Raw genomic sequence first — 19,156 nt, 5'->3', positions numbered from 1 at the left:
TCATATGCAGATTTGCCAAAAATCAATAGTCAGCATCACACATGAAAAAACATTCCCTTCAGACTGGTAGGGGGGGCACGCAAGGGGAGTTGATGTCCACCATTACAGCTATTATTCAATATTACCCTGGATTAAAATCCATTCAATAAAGCAGAAAGAGGAAAAAAGAAAGGTATAAAAATTGCAAAGAGAGATGCAAAAAAGTGAGCTCATCTATCTGGAAAAATACATAAAAATTAACAAAACCTCATATTTCATCAAATCTGAAATATCAAGTATAAGACATATCATTATTTTATGTACTGATAGGAAATTTTAAAATATCGTCAAGTAATTGTAAGATATCATCAATTTAAGAATGCATCCCAATTTCAGAAATGTTCAAATGTATACCTTGGAACCAATGAAATACAGTACCATAACAAATTAAAGATTTCAGCAAGGTGTCAGATATAAGAGCAATGTACAAATCCAACAGCTCTCCTATAAGTAGCAATAACCAATTTCAAAATGTAATTTTAAAAAAAGATCCCATTCACAATAGCAATAAAAACTGGAAATAAACCTAACAAGAAATTTAGGAATTCCTATATATTCCTACGTCAGGGATTATCATATGCAGAAAGTTATAAAATTCAACTGAAGGGATGGAAAAGGGGCATGAATAAATTGATAGGATCATATTGTAAAGATGTTATTCCTCTCCTAATTAATTTATGAACTCAATGTAATACCAATCGAACTCCCAATAGCATTTTTTTTTTAATACATTTATTTATTTATTTATTTATGGCTGTGTTGGGTCTTCGTTTCTGTGTGAGGGCTTTCCCTAGTTGTGGCAAGTGGGGGCCACTCTTCATCGCGGTGCGCGCGGGCCTCTCACTGTCACGGCCTCTCATTGCGGAGCACAGGCTCCAGACGCGCAGGCTCAGTAGTTGTGGCTCACGGGCCCAGTTGCTCCGCGGCATATGGGATCTTCCCAGACCAGGGCTCGAACCCGTGTCCCCTGCATTGGCAGGCAGATTCTCAACCACTGCGCCACCAGGGAAGCCCCCCAATAGCATTTTTCATGGAACTTGACAAGCTCATTCTAAATTCCTCTGAAGATAATCACCATCAGCAAAATTTTGAAAAAGCACAACAACAAAGAGGAAAGAACTGCCTCTTAAAATATTAAAATATGTAGGAAAGAATGATGATTTTGCCTACAAAATTAAAATCTTCTGGGAATTCCCTGGCAGTCCAGAGGTTAGGACTTGGTGCTTTCACTGCCAGGGTCCTGGGTCAATCCCTGGTCAGAGAAGTAAGATCCCGCAAGCCTCATGGCACAGACGAGAAAAGTAAATAAAATAAATAATAAAAATAAAATTTTCTGTGCCAGAAAAGATATCATAAACAAAATTCAAAAGTAAATGTCTAAGAGAAAATATTTACAATACATGTAAACCAGAAAAGGATTAAGATCCAAAATATATAAAGAACTTCTAGATACCCATAAGCAAAAGACAGAACCCAGTAGGGAGATGGCAAAGGATATGAACAGATAAATCACAGAAGAGGAAATTAACAAGGCTAAGGAACACATGAAAGAAAAACCTTCCTGACTAGGAATCAGGGAAACACAATATAAAACAGTAAGGTACCATTTTCCACCAAGAGACTGGAAATTTCTTATATTTCATTATATACAGTACTTGGCAAGGATATGGGGAAACACATACTCATGGTCACTGCTAAACAAAACATAATTGTATGCCCATTTTCAAGGGCAAGTTGGCAGTATCTGTTTAAATGTGCACACCACGTAAGCTTGCAACTCTGCTTATTGGAATAACGAGAATTTATTACCTATGTAAAAAAAGATCATATATATCAACCAAACGTGTGTTTGTGTAGATATGTATATATCTATCGTTAAAATATAAATAAAAAAACTTAAAAAAAAAAAGCAGGGCTCTAACTTCCAGCTCTGCAGGGATTTACTTTGGTTAGCCCAAACGCTATGATGCAGGAAACGGGAATTTTACTTTCTCCACCCTCCTCTATGGAAAAATACTCCAGCCTCCAGCCTAAGGAAGCATTTTGGTTGCTATTCCTTTATCCTAGTTCAAGCGCACCTACTGTGGACTAGGCTTTAACTCCTGACCCGGGGCGGTGGGTGGGGAGGGCAACTGTTACAGTCCAGACAATTTCAAAGAATAAAGTATCTTGTAATAAACACTTTAGCACACATACCAGCAAGAAGCTTCTTTGCCACTGAAGGTCCTCTTGTTTCCTGTGGAAATATCTCCTTTGCTACGAAGGGCCTCCTCTCACTCTTTGGTGATGTACTTCGCCATCTCTCTAAGGCCCTTTGGCTACCAATAGGAAATCTGCTCCGAATTTCACTGAAACATTTCTTTGCCTTTTTTGGTGACAGTGTCTTTTCCAGGAGGGATTCCAAAGCCTGCCATGAAACAGTTAATCATTCTCTTAGTTTATCTCACAAAAGTCTGACTTTTCAATTATAAAACTGAAAATGGGAACTCCAGAGAAACTCATTATTAAATGACTATCTCTAATTGTTAATGAAACATCACTTAATTTTAAAACTTGGTTATTTAGGAATCCAATTAATAAAAGAAACTCTGCATGTTCTTTTACATGTTTAGCTCACTAAAACCAATAGCAAAAAAATAAAGAATATGACCACTCTTAAAGGCAACCAAATTCTAAAATTAAGGATTCCTATTTTAAAAACTAACCACAGTCTTCAGAATATAATCCTATACGCTATATAAGCATTTTAATTCTCAATGAAAACCTCATAAACTTAAATTATCCTTTAAGTGGGCACACAGACTGTATTTAATGTACATCTTCATAAACTAAAGGACACTTAGCATGTCCAGTGGCTCTGGTCACTCATCTACCACAACGGGGGGGATCTGTGCCCCTCCACCCCTTCTAAGAGAGGCATGTCCTCTAACAAGTACCCACTCATCACCAGGCAGCAAGGGCCCAGTCTCCCTCCAGTCAGTACAAGTTAAGGACAACTGAACACAGCCAGGGACATTTAGTTCAGATGACAGTAAGGCAATAAGAAAATAATAAGCTATGGGTTGGTGTAGTACACATCAACAAGAAAGAATAAATTTCTTGTGCTATTGGATATTTTCAAATGTAGAGGAGACAAACTTTATATTTAAGAAACATTATGTTAAGGCACTCCTGCTCAAAATTTGGGAAAGGGACTATATCTCTTGAGATCCTTTCTAGGATTAGCAAGATATGTCCTCTAAATGAAATCATTTGGCCAATAAATATTTCTTATGGATAAGTTTAAAAAGCACCACATAACTTGATATGCTACCTAAAGGTCTCCATTTGACAATAACATTCCTGATAGTAAGTTCTATAAACACGAATGTAACCAATGTAAATCGCAAACATATTTGCTGGATAATGAAACTGTAAATGTAGAAGGGGACTTAAAGATCACCAAGGGCTAGTTAATGGTAGAATTGGTCTGTCACTTAGTCTCGAATTCTTCCCACTACAGCCAACAGCTTACTGTGTCACACTAACAGAAAGGCCATCCTTTTATTTGTGGATGAAAATGTGTGGCGCAGTGGAAATAACAGTGGCATGGGAGTCAGAAAACAGGCATTGGATTTCCAGCCATCAAGAGAAGTAACGGTGTCATGTCTCTGACCTTTTTTTTTAATCTGTAAAATAATAGTAATAAAACCTATTGCAAATCACAGCAACACAGTAAGGATGAAATGACAGCACTCCACAAACTTCAAAGAACTACAAAGATTTAAGGACACAGTGTTTTTGCTGTCTTTGTCACCGATAAAACTAAAAACACTATCCATTCCTGACTAGTACATACCGGTTGTGATTTCCAGAAGTCTCTAGCCATAGCACGAGACTTTAGGCTCTGCTTCCATATATTTTTGTGTTTCTTTTTTTCAAAAATCTATCTAGATTGCACACTGATATTCTAATCTAAGCACTAAACTAAACAGTGCTTTACTGTTTTCCTTTTGTATGCTAATAAGTTCTTTTGGTCACAGTATGGAACATTCTGTTTAAGTAATGGACCTGGTTAAGAGTTGTTATATGTTCTAGACTCAAGTCACCAATTCTCAAAGCAGTGAAATACAATACAGACTAGACTGTAAAAACAAAATTAAAATGAAGTGCTTCTTCTGCCCTCTGCAAAGCTTGAATTTATTAGGTACCAGCTTTGTCTTGTATTCTCCACGAATCTCAATGAAATTAGGCAATGGTAAACATTACTTCCCTGCTTAGAAACAATGCACTTTAAACAAAAATCAGAGTCAATCTCATACCTCAGTTTGTTGCAGGATATCTATCACCACATCAGGGACAGAAGAATTGGCCTCCAGCTTGGCAGAACAGAGTGAAAGCTGGCGGATGAGACTGCCCAGTTCCTTGCACCAAGTAGGAACTGGGTGCTCCACCCGGTCAGTAAACTGATTAACAAACATCTGTAAGGCCCGAATGGCTCCTCGATGGGCAGCTGCCAGCCTGGACACTGCCCATGACTGGCAATAAATGAGATACGAGAGTTATTTCAATACTCACAACTTCTAAACATTAACCCAACCCTTACGAACATTTATAGCCAATCTTCTTTCTATGTAAGAACAACTTCTACTGTAAAAACTTTTTCATACTAAAGGGAATTGTAAAGGTTAAAGGTTTTCTAATGACAAAGTCTTTTCCCTTTTATGCTCAGTTTCTTATACCAGGAGCAACAACCTATTTTCAGAACCTGTTTCTTGGAAGGTAAGCCCAAATTCAGAATATGTAAGATGCTCACTCCCTAACAGGTTTCTACAAGCACTGAAAATAATATTAGTGCAGAGAACCCACACATAATACTAACAAAACACTGGAAATGTAGTTTATAAGTAGTAAGTATTAATCATAATTAAATTGCATCATACCTTCTTAGTGTGTTTAATTTTATGTGGACTCAATTTATCCAATTCTTCCTGGATTTCTTTAACCTGTTTTGTAAAGGGGAGAGAAATGAAAACTTCGTACTTTCCACTGATCTTTTCTGTAGAAAAGGATACATTTTCTCTTGTCCAAATATAACCATTATTATTTTCTTTTTTAATAAATTTATTTATTTATTTTTTGGCTGCGTTGGGTCTTCGTTGCTGTGTGCGGGCTTTCTCCAGCTGCGGCGAGCAGGGGCTACTCTGTGTTGCGGTGCGCGGGCTTCTCATTGTGGTGGCTTCTCTTGTTGCGGAGCACGGGCTCTAGGTCCACGGGCTTCAGTAGTTCTGGCTCGTGGGCTCAGTAGTTGTGGCTCGTGGGCTCTAGAGTGCAGGCTCAGTAGTTGTGGTGCACGGCCCTAGTTGCTCCGCGGCATGTGGGATCTTCCTGGACCAGGGCTTGAACCCGTGTCCCCTGCATTGGCAGACGGATTCTTAACCACTGTGCCACCAGGGAAGTCCCAAATATAACCCTTATTAATTCAAGTCACTTGAAAATGAAACAAGGCTCTTCATTCATGCACCCCCAAAGTAGCTATTGGTTTCCAGTTCAAGATGGTGACTAGAACACAGGGTTCACCTTCCATCCCTTGGTCCCCAATGTAAGAGGAATTTAACATGAAGGAGTGAAGGTGAAGATGACTCTGGAAAGGTAGGAGAGCCAGATCAGGATGTGTTCAGTGCTGTGGCTAAAGAATTCAGCTTCCACCCTCTAAGTAACAGCGAGCCAATCAAATCTTTCAAGCACAGCTCTGATTCATGTTTCAGAACAATCTTTATGGCAGCAGCGCAGAGTTAAAAACAAAATGAACCCAACAAGAATACAGAACAAAATCTAACTCAGGCATTATCTTTTAAATGAAAGAGTCCAGTTTTGGGTTCAGCAATAAGGCTAACACGTGAGCTAAGTGGCCAGAAATGAGTTCAAGGCTTACTAATGAGTAAGGCGTTAAAGTTAAAACAAATATTTAAAAATTCTATCCGCAATGTAAAAAATGTAAATGCCTGCTTATCGGCCACTCAATGTGTCCTGAAAGACACTTAACACATTCTTCACTCTTTACTATTTAGTAAAGACAATTAAACTATTTACTATCTACTAAGCTTCTAGTACACAATAAACATGAGACAGATGGGAAACTAACAAGGTCCCTATCCTTCAAGACTATAAGGTGCATTACTGGGGACCACGGGTTTCAGGGTAACTGATCCACTTAAATTTATCTGCAAAAATATGGGCTGTATAAGCATTTTTTTCTGGGGAAAGGACACATAGCTTTTAGTAGATTCTCAAGAGTCTATGACCCCAAAAAGTAAAGAAAAAAACAAAAACAAAAAACCCCCCAGTATTTAAAGAGTTTGGCCAGGGATTCCCTGGTGGTGCAGTAGTTAAGAATCCGCTGGCCAGTGCAGGGGACACGGGTTTGATCCCTGGTCCGGGAAGATCCCACATGCCTCAGAGCAACTAAGCCCATGCGCCACAACTACTGAACCTGCACTCTAGAGCCCACAAGCCACAACTACTGAGCCCGTGCGCCACAACTAGTGAAGCCCATGTGCCTAGAGCCGGTGCTCTGCAAGAAGAGAAGCCACTGCAATGAGAAGCCCGTGCACCACAACGAAGAGTAGCCTGCACTCACCACGACTAGAGAAAGCCCGCACGCAGCAACGAAGACCCAACACAGCCAAAAATTTTTTAAAAGTAAATAAATAAAACAAATAAATTTATTAAAAAAAAAAGAGAAGGCACCGCAATGAGAAGCCTGCGCACCGCAACAAAGAGTAGCCCCTGCTCGCAGCAACTAGCGTAAGCCTGTGCGCAGCAACGAAGACCCAAGGCAGCCAAAAATAAATTTAAAAAATTTTTTAAAAAGATAAAAATAAAATAACGAGTTTGGCCATATACACATAATACACAAACACACATAAAGGCAGAGGACGAGAAGCAGAATTATTTGTCCACGTGTTCAGGAAATTCGGCCTCACAAACACATCAGAATTCATGTAGGATACTCTGGTGCTGATATTCCTGAGACAAAAGGAAAACAGGAATTCCCTGAGAAGGTCCCCGGTCCCTGAGCCTCCACACCTGCTGCTGGAGGACGTAGAGCATTCGGGCAGAACGGACGGCCTGCTCCTGCCTCCTGACACGGATTCTCCGCTCTTCATCTGGATCCAAAGCTTCTTCCATGCGATCTGAAAATATTTTTCCCCCAAAAGTGGATTATAAACCACACATTAAAAACTTATAAAAACTTAAATTACTCAAAGAGATAATGAGGTTGACAATCTCTAGTTTTATTAAGAAAAAAAATGAAGCTGTCATAACCAAAAATTTCAGTTTTCATCAGCCAAAAAACTAGGAACCAGCAAGTGGGCCTGTGTCCTGACTCAGAGATGGAAGAGACACGAAGACTAACTAGATCAAGCTCCCCTCCAGGCAGGAATTCCCTGAACCAGATCCCACTGGACAGCCTACTCCACAGTTATGCATCTCTCACTATTTTTAAATTTTCTATTGAACCCAAATCTATAATGCTTTTTTTTTTTTTTTAATTAAATTTCTTGGTCGCGTCACGTGGCATGCAGGATCTTCGTTCCCCGACCAGGGATGGAACCCATGCCCTCTGCAGTGGAAGTGCAGAGTCTTAACCACTGGACCACCAGGGAAGTCCCGTGCTTTCCATTTTTTAAAAAAACCATTTATTGACCTATTTTTATGTTTAGCAAGATTTCTTTTGCACTCTCTTATCTTGAACCCAGATGAGAAGTCCTTTCTCCAACATATGAAGACACCAAGGGCTAAAATTATTTGCGTGTCCAAAGTCTTCGTTTATCTGTCAGGAAGCACACCCTCGTACACACTGCTGCTCCACATTTTCAAAAGATTCATTCACAGAAACTGTTTCTGGAAGACTGCTTGAGCAGCTCTGCTCTAAAGGTCCCCTGTATGAGGCCCCATCACCAGAGCAGCGGGCCTCGTGGCTCTGCTCCCCTCGTAGCATGGTTTCCACCAAACTATGCCGTGGGGTCATGCCACAGACCGCCACCGAGCAATGTCAGGAGAAACGAGCCACACGCCGCTGCTGTTATTCCGAGGTAGGAACGTTTTCCACTTGTTCATATTACACGACATACTCTTTATGAAGACCCACCAGAGAAATTTTTTTCCAGCCTCAATACGTGGTATAATTTTTTTCCTTAGACAACTGTCTTTTTCTTTGTAAATTCTGCAATTGATCACATTTCCCTGGTTAGCTGACTGTGAGGAAGCTCAGAAACAAATCTGTAACCCATTCCTAATAAATGTTGTTTTTCCTTTCCTTATTTTTTCCTGTGCCAAAATATCCTCATTTACATATTTTTGTTCTATTTTATTCAATCTGTTTTTGTAAGGCACCTTAAATTCCTTACATAACATGCACACGCGCACATATACATATATTACTTGACTTTATAGTGCAAAAGATCATGGTAGACTATGTGTTATCTTAGCACAGTAGCTCCTTTGGATGTTAACTCCCTATTCCTTGCAGTCTGAAAGCTAGGCTTGATCCCCCTACTTGTTAGCTATGGTAACCCCAAATTTTCCATGTGCAATCAATCTTCTACTCCCCAGGGAAATGCAAGGGCATAGGGAACACTGAAAAACTGTAGAGAACAGTATATGAGGATTATACACCTTCCTTTCTACCCTGTGGTCAGATATTTTATACGTATATCCATAACTCCCCATCACTGCTGTGACTCATCCAAACACTGCCTAAGTTAGAACTGGTTTTAGCTATAATATACAGGTATTATGTTCTTTTCTGAACACATTAAAAATAATTTTTCCAGAAGGACTTCTGGATACAGAAGCAACACATTACAGGATAATTTGCACTCAGGTGCTAGAAGACCTAAGCTTCAGACAACAGGTACCGCAATTACTAGGCGGGGCCCTCAGTCAGTCGACTTACCAAGTACAGCCTAAGGAAAAGGGGCTCTTTCAGGTGCCTCTGCTGGAAAGAGGGGCTAGGGCAGGGCAAACTCATCAGAAAAAAAGACACTGGTCAAACTCAAAGTCCACCTGTCTTGTCATGAGTGCTCACTCTAGTGACAGAAGGAGAGAATGGAATGTGACGGGGGCGAGGGTCCTGAAGAATGTATTTGGACTATACCCTCTCATAGCATCTTTTCAAAGTCAAGAGTCCAATTTTTCTCACCTTTTTTAGTTAATTCTTCAATTTTATGGATACAACTGCTCAATTCTTTCTGGAGTCGCTGAACTTCCAGCAGGCTTTTGTGTCCGCATAGGCTTTTGTGGTCACCTATCCTGGCATGTGGCTGAAGTCCTGGATCACGAGTGGGTGGCGAATTTGGCATGGTGAGGTCTGACTGTCCTGGATGAGATGTGTACAGGTATACCTTGGCACCTGAGCTGGAAATTTCTACTTTGGATGGCTGGCGGCTGCCGTGACAGACTTCCCGACTCTTTGATTCCTTCCTTTCCACTCTATGGTCAGATATTTTATGGTTAGAGTGTCCACATTTCTGAAAGATTTGGGGCTGACTTCTGAGATGGTGTTCTTTTATATGTTCTTCAAGTTGTCTTCGTTTTACATCTCTTTTGGCTAGATGGACGGCATAGCTAAGTCTCTCTTCTGATATGACAGAAAATGAAACAGAACTGCTTAGGTCAGGACCGTCTCTAAAACCCGAATCTCTACAATGGTATGACTCATTGTATGAGTGCTTCAGTTTTTCAATTCTAATTCCATGTGGGCAAGAATATCGGATTGCCAAGTTGCTTGAATGTGTAGGAACATTCCTATTAAACTGCAGCTGGTTCTTTAAAAAAAAAAATAAAAGTAAGCACACATTAGAGAAATAACATATTGCAGAGTTAGTATGTATCTATAATCAAGTTTCTAACATTTCACCCACACGATTATTAGTGCTAAGAGGTATTTTCCTGTTGTACTGATAGAATCAGCTACTCTCACACACCCTTGAATTAACCACACACCCCTGGTTCTATCCTACAATCACCCAGTCCCCAGTATTATACTTCTGGTTTACTAGTAGCATACTAGAATCCTCCTCACAAAGTCAACTCAGAAAGCTTCAAACAGAACCAGTAAGTTCCTCAACTCCCCAGTGATGGACTTCTGCCCTGTATCAAAATGTCAGTTTCCAGCAAGTGATCAGTACAATTCATTATGAGTGTTCCTGAAAATTGCTCCACAGATGTGCCACACAGAACCTAAGCCACTGACAATACTCTTCCTGAGATTTTTCGTCTGGTGGTTAGACCACATCTCTTATCCTACACCTAAGTGCATCTTGCTCTAAACAGTCCACTTCACCTTCTTACGCAGGTTTAAGTCTTTGTTAGTTAAAATCATGATAGACACAGGTTTTGTTTTTCACTTAACAAACATAGGCATGTTTCCATACTCCCACAGTTTTCATTATTTTTCACAGTTGCATTTTCCAAAATCCAATGAATGGCCTTTTCATGCTTAACCTAACTATAACCTTATTATTAAACATTTAGATTGTTTCAGCTTTTCCACTAACAGAAATAGTACTTCAACTAATATTCCCATGCATTTAGTTTTTTTGTTTTTAAATTATTTCCTTAGGATAAATTATCTGTTCTGCGATTACTATGTCAAAGGGAGCAAACAATTCTGTGGCTTTGGACCTGTCCATGGCAGGTAAACAGCACTAGGAGAATCCGTGCATGCAAACCCAGTGCCGCCTGTGCTATGATGCCTTATTCTTGAGACGGCTCCCCAACTCTCACAGCACACACAAGAACATGTGTTTATACAATCATGTGTATGAAGAGTTAGTTTAAACTAACCCAGTGTGATAAAACTTCAGGAAAGTATTTTAGGGAAAAAAAGTAGAGATGAGAGAGAAAAAAAATAATTACCATCTGAAAGGTGCACAGAATGAGGAACAATACTTGGAACTTATGGCCTTATTGGAGAAATCTTCCCCAAAAGTAAAAATAACCTAAAATACCTAGGGGATTTCATATAAGTACTAGAAAAAAAAAAAAAAATGAATGAATGAATTCCTCTTTAACCTGGGTGTAGGGAAAGGCTTTCTAACTGTGACTCAAAATCCATATGCAATAAAAGAGTGATAATTTTTACTACATTAAAATAAAAATTTTTTAAACTACTTCTGTTTTTTATGGTTTAAAAACACCATAAACAAAGTCAAAGAACTGAAAAACTGGAAGAAAAATATTTGTAAATTGAGATGAAAGAAGACCAAAACTCAGTAGAAAATGGTGAAAACACATGAACAGACAACTAACAACAACAAAAGAAACATGGCCCTTAAATATATGAAAAGTTCGTCAAGTTCATAAAAACACAAATTAAAAATACACTGAGACAGCAACAGATCAGCAAAAATTAAGAGATATAACAACACATGCTGTTGGCAAGACTGGGAAAACAGGCCTTCTCACAGGATGCTGGTGGGAGCGCAACCCTCAGAGACGGGACTCCGGCAACAGCAAACAAAACCACACATGCGTTTGCCTTTTGACAGAGCAGTCTCACTTCCAGGAATTTATCCTGACGATACACCCCCAACAATACATATGCACAGGGTTACTCAGTGCTCTATTGTAACTGCCAAGTATTGGAATTGACCTAAATGCCTATGTAGAAGAGTGTCTCAAACTGTGCTATATCCTGGACTTCCCTGGTGGCGCAGTAGTTAAGAATCCACCTGCCAATGCAGGGGACACGGGTCCGAGCTCTGGTCCAGGAAGATCCCACATGTCGCAGAGCAACTAGGCCTGTGTGCCACAACTACTGAGCCTGCGCTCTAGAGCCCTCAAGCCACAACTACTGAGCCCGTGTGCCACAACTACTGAAGCCCACGTGCCTAGAGCCTGTGCTCCCCAACAAGAGAAGCCACCGCAATGAGAAGCCTGCGCACCACAACGAAGAGTAGCTCCCACTCGCTGCAACTAAAAGCCCGCACTCAGCAACAAAGACCCAACGCAGCCATAAATAAATAAATAAAATAAAACCAAAGAAACTATGCTACATCCACACAGAGGAGTACTATGAAGATGTTAAGAATGAGGAAGGTGTGTATGAACACATGCGGAGGGATTTCTCAGATATGCTGTTCAGTGAAAAGAGCAAAGTGCAAAAAAGAGTATCTGTAATATTCCACCCTTCAAAAAAGGGGAGAAGTACTTCATGAGAAAGCACACACACATCTGATCATTTGTGCAGAAAGAAACACAGGGAAGAAAAATCAGAGAATAATAAGATTAGGTATCTACAGGGTGTGGGTAGGAATTGGGTGGAAAGGATAGAGGGAATTGGGGTGGGGGGCGCTAATACTTCACTGAATGTTCCTTTTTGCACACGTTTGTTTGGAACCACGTTAATGTTTCCCACATACTAGAGAGACAGGAAGGAAGAGAAGAAGGGAGGGAGAAAGGGAGGAAGATATTAAATAAAATTCATACGGATGAAGGAAAACCCTAAAAATAAATACTAACAGAAACCAACGAACCAAAATGAAGTTCAGATGACTAACATAACCACACTAAAAAGTGAAGGTTAAAAAAAAAAAAAACAATCCAATTAACTTTTGAACATAGCATTTGGACTATATGCCCTCAGGCTAAAGACAAAAAGTTCTCTAAACAAATACTGAACTCTAATTTATAGGGTTCTTTTTTTGTGGAGGCATGGATTGCAATTCTCAAACAGTTTTGTACATTCTAGGATTGAGCAAATGAGTACGCATACTGTGGATAACCAGAGACTGGTTTCACACTGTTGAATATGGGAGTTACAAATGGGAAGTGTTGGATTGGACTGGAGACAGCTGTGTGAACTCATGGGTTTAATATAGACAGATAGGCAGATAGACAAACAGACACATGGAAAGGGAGGAAAGAATGGAGTAAGAGAGAGGAGGGGGGAAGGAAGAAGTGCAGATCTGCATATGAATGTGTGTACAGGCACACAAGTATATACATCTACTTCCCAGTTATGTCCTCTGAGAGGGCATATGAGAGAAACACTGACATCCGAGAACCAATGAGCATATCAAGTACCCGGACACTGATTCCTAAAATCCATTCTCCACCAAAGGGATGAAGTCTCCTTTGATAAATGGCTGATTCTAGGGCTGGGACAGGGGAAAATTATGTTGAGCCTGGAATATCTTTTTATAGCAAAAAGTGGTCAAAGATAGATGGAAACGTGAAAGGGACACTGGAATCAGCTTGAAGTGACTCTCATTTCACTGGCCAAATCAGAGACCATTTGAATATCATACTGAATTAAGTAACAATCTAAAAGTCTGTTCTGATATAAATAAATAAATAAGTCACCACTTGCCTACCATCATAATAAAAAATTGATTCCGGCAAAAATCATCAATGAGCTCTTCTCCGGTTATCACAGCGCGAGGGACCACGAGCAGCAAAGTCTCCTGAGACACCCTCTACGAGGCGGTGCAGGAAGTCCTGCACGGGAACCAGCTCAAACGCTGGAAGTTTCTGGAGACGGTGGAGCTGCAGATCAGCCTGAAGAACATGACCCTCAGAAGGACAAACGCTTCTCAGGCACCGTCAGGCTTAAGTCCACTCCCCGCCCCAAGTTTTCCGTATGTGTTCTGGGGGGCCAGCAGCACTGTGATGAGGCCAAGGCTGCGGATATCCCCCACGTGGACGTCGAGGCCCTGAAGAAACTCAACAAGAATAAGAAACTGGTCAAGAAGCTGACCAAGAAGTATGATGCCTTTTTGCCTTCAGAGTCTATGATCAAGCAGATCCCACGAATCCTGGGCCCAGGCCTGAATAAGGCTGGCAAGTTCCCTTCCTTGCTGACCCACAATGAGAACATGGTGGCCAAAGTTGATGAAGTGAAGTCCACAATCAAGTTCCAGATGAAGAAGGTGCCGTGTCTGGCAGTGGCTGCTGGCCACATGAAAATGACAGATGATGAGCTTGCATACAACATCCACTTAGCTGTCAACTTCCTGGTGTCATTGCTCAAGAAAAACTGGCAGAACGTTCGGGCTTTGTACATTAAGAGCACCATGGGCAAGCCCCAGCGCCTGTACTAAGGCACAGCTTAGTAAACCATAATCCCACCAGTAAAAAGAAAAAAAAAAAAATCATCAGTGAAAGCTAAACTAGCAAATGAAGTTTGGGGAATAAAAGGATATTAACAGAGTCTCAAAGACAGATACTCCAATTACAAAAGGCAAAAGAGTAACTTTACAATGGAAAACTAGGCAGACACCACCTTAATCAAATAATTAAAGTTAACATTGTCAGTAATGGGACTAAATCGACAGCGTGTACCTCCTGATATGATGCACTGAGAAGAATTCAGCATCACCTTGGTGGTTTTCCCACCGCAAGTGCATAACCTGAACGTAATTATAAGAAAATTTCAGACAAACCCAAAATGAGAGGAAATCCTCAAATAACAAGTCCGTATTTTTCAAAAATGTCAATGTTATGAAATACAAAGACAGACTCAAAAATCGTTCAGATTAAAGGAAACTAAAGAAACATGACAACGAAACTCATGATCTTAGATTTTCTTTCACTATGAAGGACATTATTGGAACAATTAACAAAATCTCAGTGAGGTCTGTAGGTTACATGATAGCATCATTTGATGTTAATTTCCTGATTTTGATCACTGTACCATGATTATACAAGCAAAAGAATCCGCCTGCCAATGCAGGGGACGTGGGTTCGAGCCCTGGTCCGGGAAGATCCCACATGCCGCGGGGTAACTAAGCCCATGAGCCACAACTACTGAGCCTGCGCTCTAGAGCCCACGAGTCACTACTGAAGCCTGTGAGCCTACAGCCCATGCTCCGCAACAGGAGAAGCCACCGCAATGAGAAGCCCGTGCACCGCAAGGAAGAGTAGCCCCCACTCGCCTCAACTAGAGAAAGCCCGCATGCAGCAACGAAGACCCAACACAGTCAAAAAAAAAAAAGAAAAAAAAAAAAAAAAAAGTACTTAGGGGCAAAAGGGCATCATGTTTGTAACTTAACCAGTTTAGAAAATAATTTTGTGTGTGTGTGTGTGTGTGTAGCGAGACAGAGAGAAAAAAAAGGAAGGAGGGAGAGACAGAGGGAGGGAAAATGTAATAAAATGCTAACATTTGGGGAATCTGGGAGAAGAGTATCCAGGAATTCTGTGTACTATTCCTGCAGCTTTTCTGTCAGTCTGAAATTATGTGAAAATTTTAAAAAAGTTTTTCTTTGAGATATGACTATACACCCACCAGAATGGTGTAATTAAAAAATATATATAATTTAAAAACACCAGCAAATTCTGGCAAAGATGTGGAGCAACTGGAGCTCTCATTCATTACTGGTAGGAAAATAAAATGGTACAACCACTTTGGAAAAAGGTCTGTTGGTTTGTTAAAAAACTAAACATACACCTACCCTATGACCCAGCAATTTTACTTCCAGGTATTTACCCAAGAGAAATGAAAACATGTTTACAAAAAGATCTGTACAAGAATGTTCATAGCCGTTTCATTCATAGTGACCCAAACAGCCCAGGTGTCCATCAACTGGAGAATGAATAAACAGTGGTACACATTTACTATGGAACACTACTCAGTATTCAAAAGTAACAAACTACTGATACATGCAGCAAGGTGAATGAATCTCAGAAATATTACACCAAATCTCAGAAACATACCCAGTGAAAGAAGCCTCACACAAAAGAGTACATAGTATATGACTCTGCTTACATGAAGTTCTAGAACAAAGAAAACTAATCTATGTTGAAAAAAATCAGAATAGTGGTTGCCTGTGGAGGCTTGGGGTGGGACTGACTAGGAAGGGGCACAAGAGAACTTTCTGGGGTAATGTAAATGATCTGTATCCTGATAGTGGTATGAGTTATACATGTGTATACACTTGTCAAAACTCAGCAAATGTGACAAGATGTATACATTTCAGTGTATTTGTTGCAGATGTAAAATGTACATCAAAAGAAAAAAATGGTAAACAAAGAATGAATTCTAGGGGGCTTCCCTGGCGGTCCAGTGGTTAAGACTTTGCCTTCCAGTGCAGGGGGTGTGGGTTCAATCCCTGGTCAGGGAGCTAAGATCCCACATGCCTCGGGCCAAAAAACCAAAGCACAGAACAGAAGCAATATTGTAACAAATTCAATAAAGACCATTTAAAAATGATCCACATCAAAAAAAAAAAAAAATCTTTAAAAAAGAATGAATTCTAGTATATGATACGCATGCTCAAGTACTCAGGGTACTCAGGGTCTGCAATTTATTTATTTATTTTATTTTTATTTTATTTATTTATTTTTGGCTGTGTTGGGCGTTTGTTGCTGCACGCGGGCTTTCTGTAGTTGCGGCGAGCAGGGGCTACTCTTCTTTGCAGTGCGCGGGCTTCTCATTGCAGTGGCTTCTCTTGTTGCAAAGCACGGGCTCTAGGCATGTGGGCTTCAGTAGTTGTGGCATGCGGGCTCAGTAGTTGTGGCTCACGGGCTCTAGAGCGCAGGCTCAGTAGTTGTGGCGCACGGGCTTAGTTGCTCCGTGGCATGCAGGATCTTCCCAGGCCAGGGCTGAACCCGTGTCCTCTGCCTTGGCAGGCAGATTCTTATCCACTGCGCCGCCAGGGAAGCCCCTGCAATTTATTTTGATCTGAGTCCAAAAGTATGAGGGATTGATGAATGGATTCTAGAGGGATGGACTGAAGGACAGATATGCAATCGAACAAACACGTGAAATAGTAATGGAATCTACAGGTTCACTGTAAAATTCTGTTTGTTGTATGTTTGAAGATTTGCGTAAATACAGTGCTGAGGGAAAAGACATTTTGGGGACAACTGGGTGAAGCTGAATGAAGACTGGTTATTAGATAATATTAGGGAATTATTTTTTGTCCATTTTCTTAGGTGTGATAATGGTTAAATCTAAAAGGTGATTTAAAACGTGTTCATTGTCCTTTTCTTTGTCTGAAATGTTTCATAACAAAACTCTGAAGAGAAAAATGAAACGAAACTACCTGGGTCTGAAGTTTCCTGGGGTCACTCCTCCCATCCAGTTGGACACTAGATGCTAGATGAACACAGGCTGAGGCTGGTCTGCCTGATCCCATCACGTCAGAAAGTGCAGCACAGTAGTGAAAGCTCAGTCATCAGCCAACAGTTCTCTCCTAAAATCGTTGCCTAAAATAAAAGAAAGTACTTTCAGACCAACTGTATTCAAACAAAAGGAAAGAATAAGTAAAACACAATGCCATGCTAATGTAACAATATTCTAGTAGTCCCCAGCCCCCTCATACTACAGAGTGAATGCTTAAGGACAGGTATATTAGTTTCTTCCACTTACTAAAGCAACTACACTTTTGAAATTCTACCTTCCAAGCGAATAGGGGACACACTAGCTTAATGACTATCTCTTGAGCCCTTTTCATTCCAAATTTCACATCTCAAAGGTTGCCGATAAGACGTTATTCCAAAGACAGAGCTCTGCTATGGCCAACAAGCACTTTCCCACAAGGAAGTTCTATGGATATACAGCATACATTAATAAATCCTAACTACTAACCAAAAAGCAGTACGCTTCACTCTTCTAGGTAGCTCAAAAGGACATAACTCTGAATGACTCTAAGTAAACCTGTGGCATCGGAGTACGTAGACTGACGCCAGGAACTGCCATTAACTAGCTGAATGACCTCTGTACATCTTCAATTTCCCCCAAACTCCCCCCACCCTATATTCACATAGTGTCTAACAGATGAGAGCGTTTGGTAAACTACACACGCACCAGTGCCTCTCCCTATTCTGAATGCCTCCTCATATGCACTACTGCCCCTGCACTCACACACTTGCTCATGTCGTTATTTACCTATTTCACAGGTATCTGTCTCATCTTCCCAGCTAGACAAGGTTCCTGGAGGGTTAGGGCCTTGTCTTGCTCTTCTCTGAGATTCCCCACAACAGTGCTTTGAGCATAGTGGACAATTTAACTCAACATTTGTCGAATTAAGCAGATCTTCCATAAACCAACTAGTGTTAACTGCATGGGGGAGCTTGTCCTCTCAAAGAATCCCATAGGAAATCAACTGGGAAATTCAGGTTTTTTTAAGAGATCCCTAATTTAAGCTTTTGAATAAACTCAAGGATTGTAGACTGGATTTGCTTAAAGACTGACATATCTGTAGAAGTATAAAGATTCCTTATTTCTAAGGCTGTAGAGACATGATCAAAAGCGAAGATGGGAGGAGGCACCCGCGTGAGGCAATCCCAACTGGCTTGACATCTCCACAGCCCAGGGGCCGGAGCCGCAGAATGAAGGAGCCTGCAGAATTGGGGCCTGGGCATCTGCGGCTTGTACGTGGTCAGTACTTTCCCCCTGGATGCCAAAGGCCTAACAGTCCGTTCTCCAACAGGAAGAAGCCAGGTGATCCCCACAGTTCCAGGATACCTCGAGTGACGCTACACACACACACAAGCACATACACACACAAAGTCCAGGGACACCCACCCCGAACCGTTCCCCTATACAAAGTCCTGGGACACCCCTCTCCTTGCAACCTGTCCCTTTCCCATTGTGCCCGGAAACCTCCCAATGTGTTATCCCATATACGGTGAGGCATCTCCACGAAGTATCTCTCTCCCCAATCCTGAGACACCCTTACGGCCTGTGCCTTCATCCATAACCCAGAACAAATCTCCCCCCAACCTGTTCCCTCCCAAAGAGCCCCAGGGTCCCCCAACTTGTTCCCTATATATACTACTGGAATGCACCCCTCAATCTGTCCTCCCCCTCACAATTTTCTCCCAAATTGTTCCCCCTCCCTCTGATTCTAGACCCTCCTGCAGCCTGTCTCCTCCCACCCTGCTGTGCATGATCTCTCAAGTGGCCAACGCCTGTCTCCTCCCTTGAAAACGGAGGCACTTCCTCGGCTTCATTCACCCCCGCAGCCGTGCCTGTCCTGGACACCCCTGGCATGTTCTCAGAGTCCGGTTCTTCCCCCGCAGACCTTGGGCAGCTCCATAACCTGGTCCCATGCCCACAGGTGTAAGACACCCACCCCGGCAGCCCCAGGACACTTCTACCTCCTGTCTCCCGCCCTGGAGCCCC

General features: G+C 41.3%; 1 protein-coding gene and 1 pseudogene across 14 annotated transcripts in view; one reads left to right on the top strand and one right to left on the bottom strand.

Annotated features, from left to right (window-relative positions):
* Nucleotides 1-19,156, bottom strand: part of KIAA0753 — a 60,229-nt gene that overhangs the window by 37,960 nt on the left and 3,113 nt on the right. For 4 of the 13 annotated variants that reach the window (XM_082370588.1, XM_082370598.1, XM_082370599.1 and 1 more), the window contains exons 1-7: nt 17,918-18,797; nt 17,073-17,235; nt 9,227-9,851; nt 7,108-7,214; nt 4,962-5,024; nt 4,341-4,556; nt 2,236-2,446 (exon numbers count right to left, since the gene is read on the bottom strand). In XM_082370588.1, the coding sequence (XP_082226714.1) occupies nt 2,236-2,446; nt 4,341-4,556; nt 4,962-5,024; nt 7,108-7,214; nt 9,227-9,851; nt 17,073-17,165 (1,315 nt within the window). In that variant the 5' untranslated portion in view covers nt 17,166-17,235; nt 17,918-18,797. Of the gene's footprint in view, nt 1-2,235; nt 2,447-4,340; nt 4,557-4,961; nt 5,025-7,107; nt 7,215-9,226; nt 9,852-13,403; nt 13,523-17,072; nt 17,236-17,917; nt 18,799-19,156 lie in introns of those variants that run through there. The other 9 variants (XM_082370593.1, XM_082370596.1, XM_082370594.1 and 6 more) reach the window with 5 other exon arrangements.
* LOC309619352 (large ribosomal subunit protein uL1 pseudogene) lies at nt 13,441-16,532 on the top strand (annotated as a pseudogene). Its single transcript has one exon. The product of its transcript is annotated as a large ribosomal subunit protein uL1 pseudogene (transcript).

The sequence above is a fragment of the Balaenoptera borealis genome, assembly GCF_965194805.1.
Source record: "Balaenoptera borealis genome assembly, chromosome: 20".
Classification (NCBI taxonomy): Eukaryota; Metazoa; Chordata; class Mammalia; order Artiodactyla; family Balaenopteridae; genus Balaenoptera; species Balaenoptera borealis.
The sequence above is the reverse complement of the archived record's forward strand: the minus strand, read 5'-3'. Positions and strand labels throughout refer to the sequence as shown.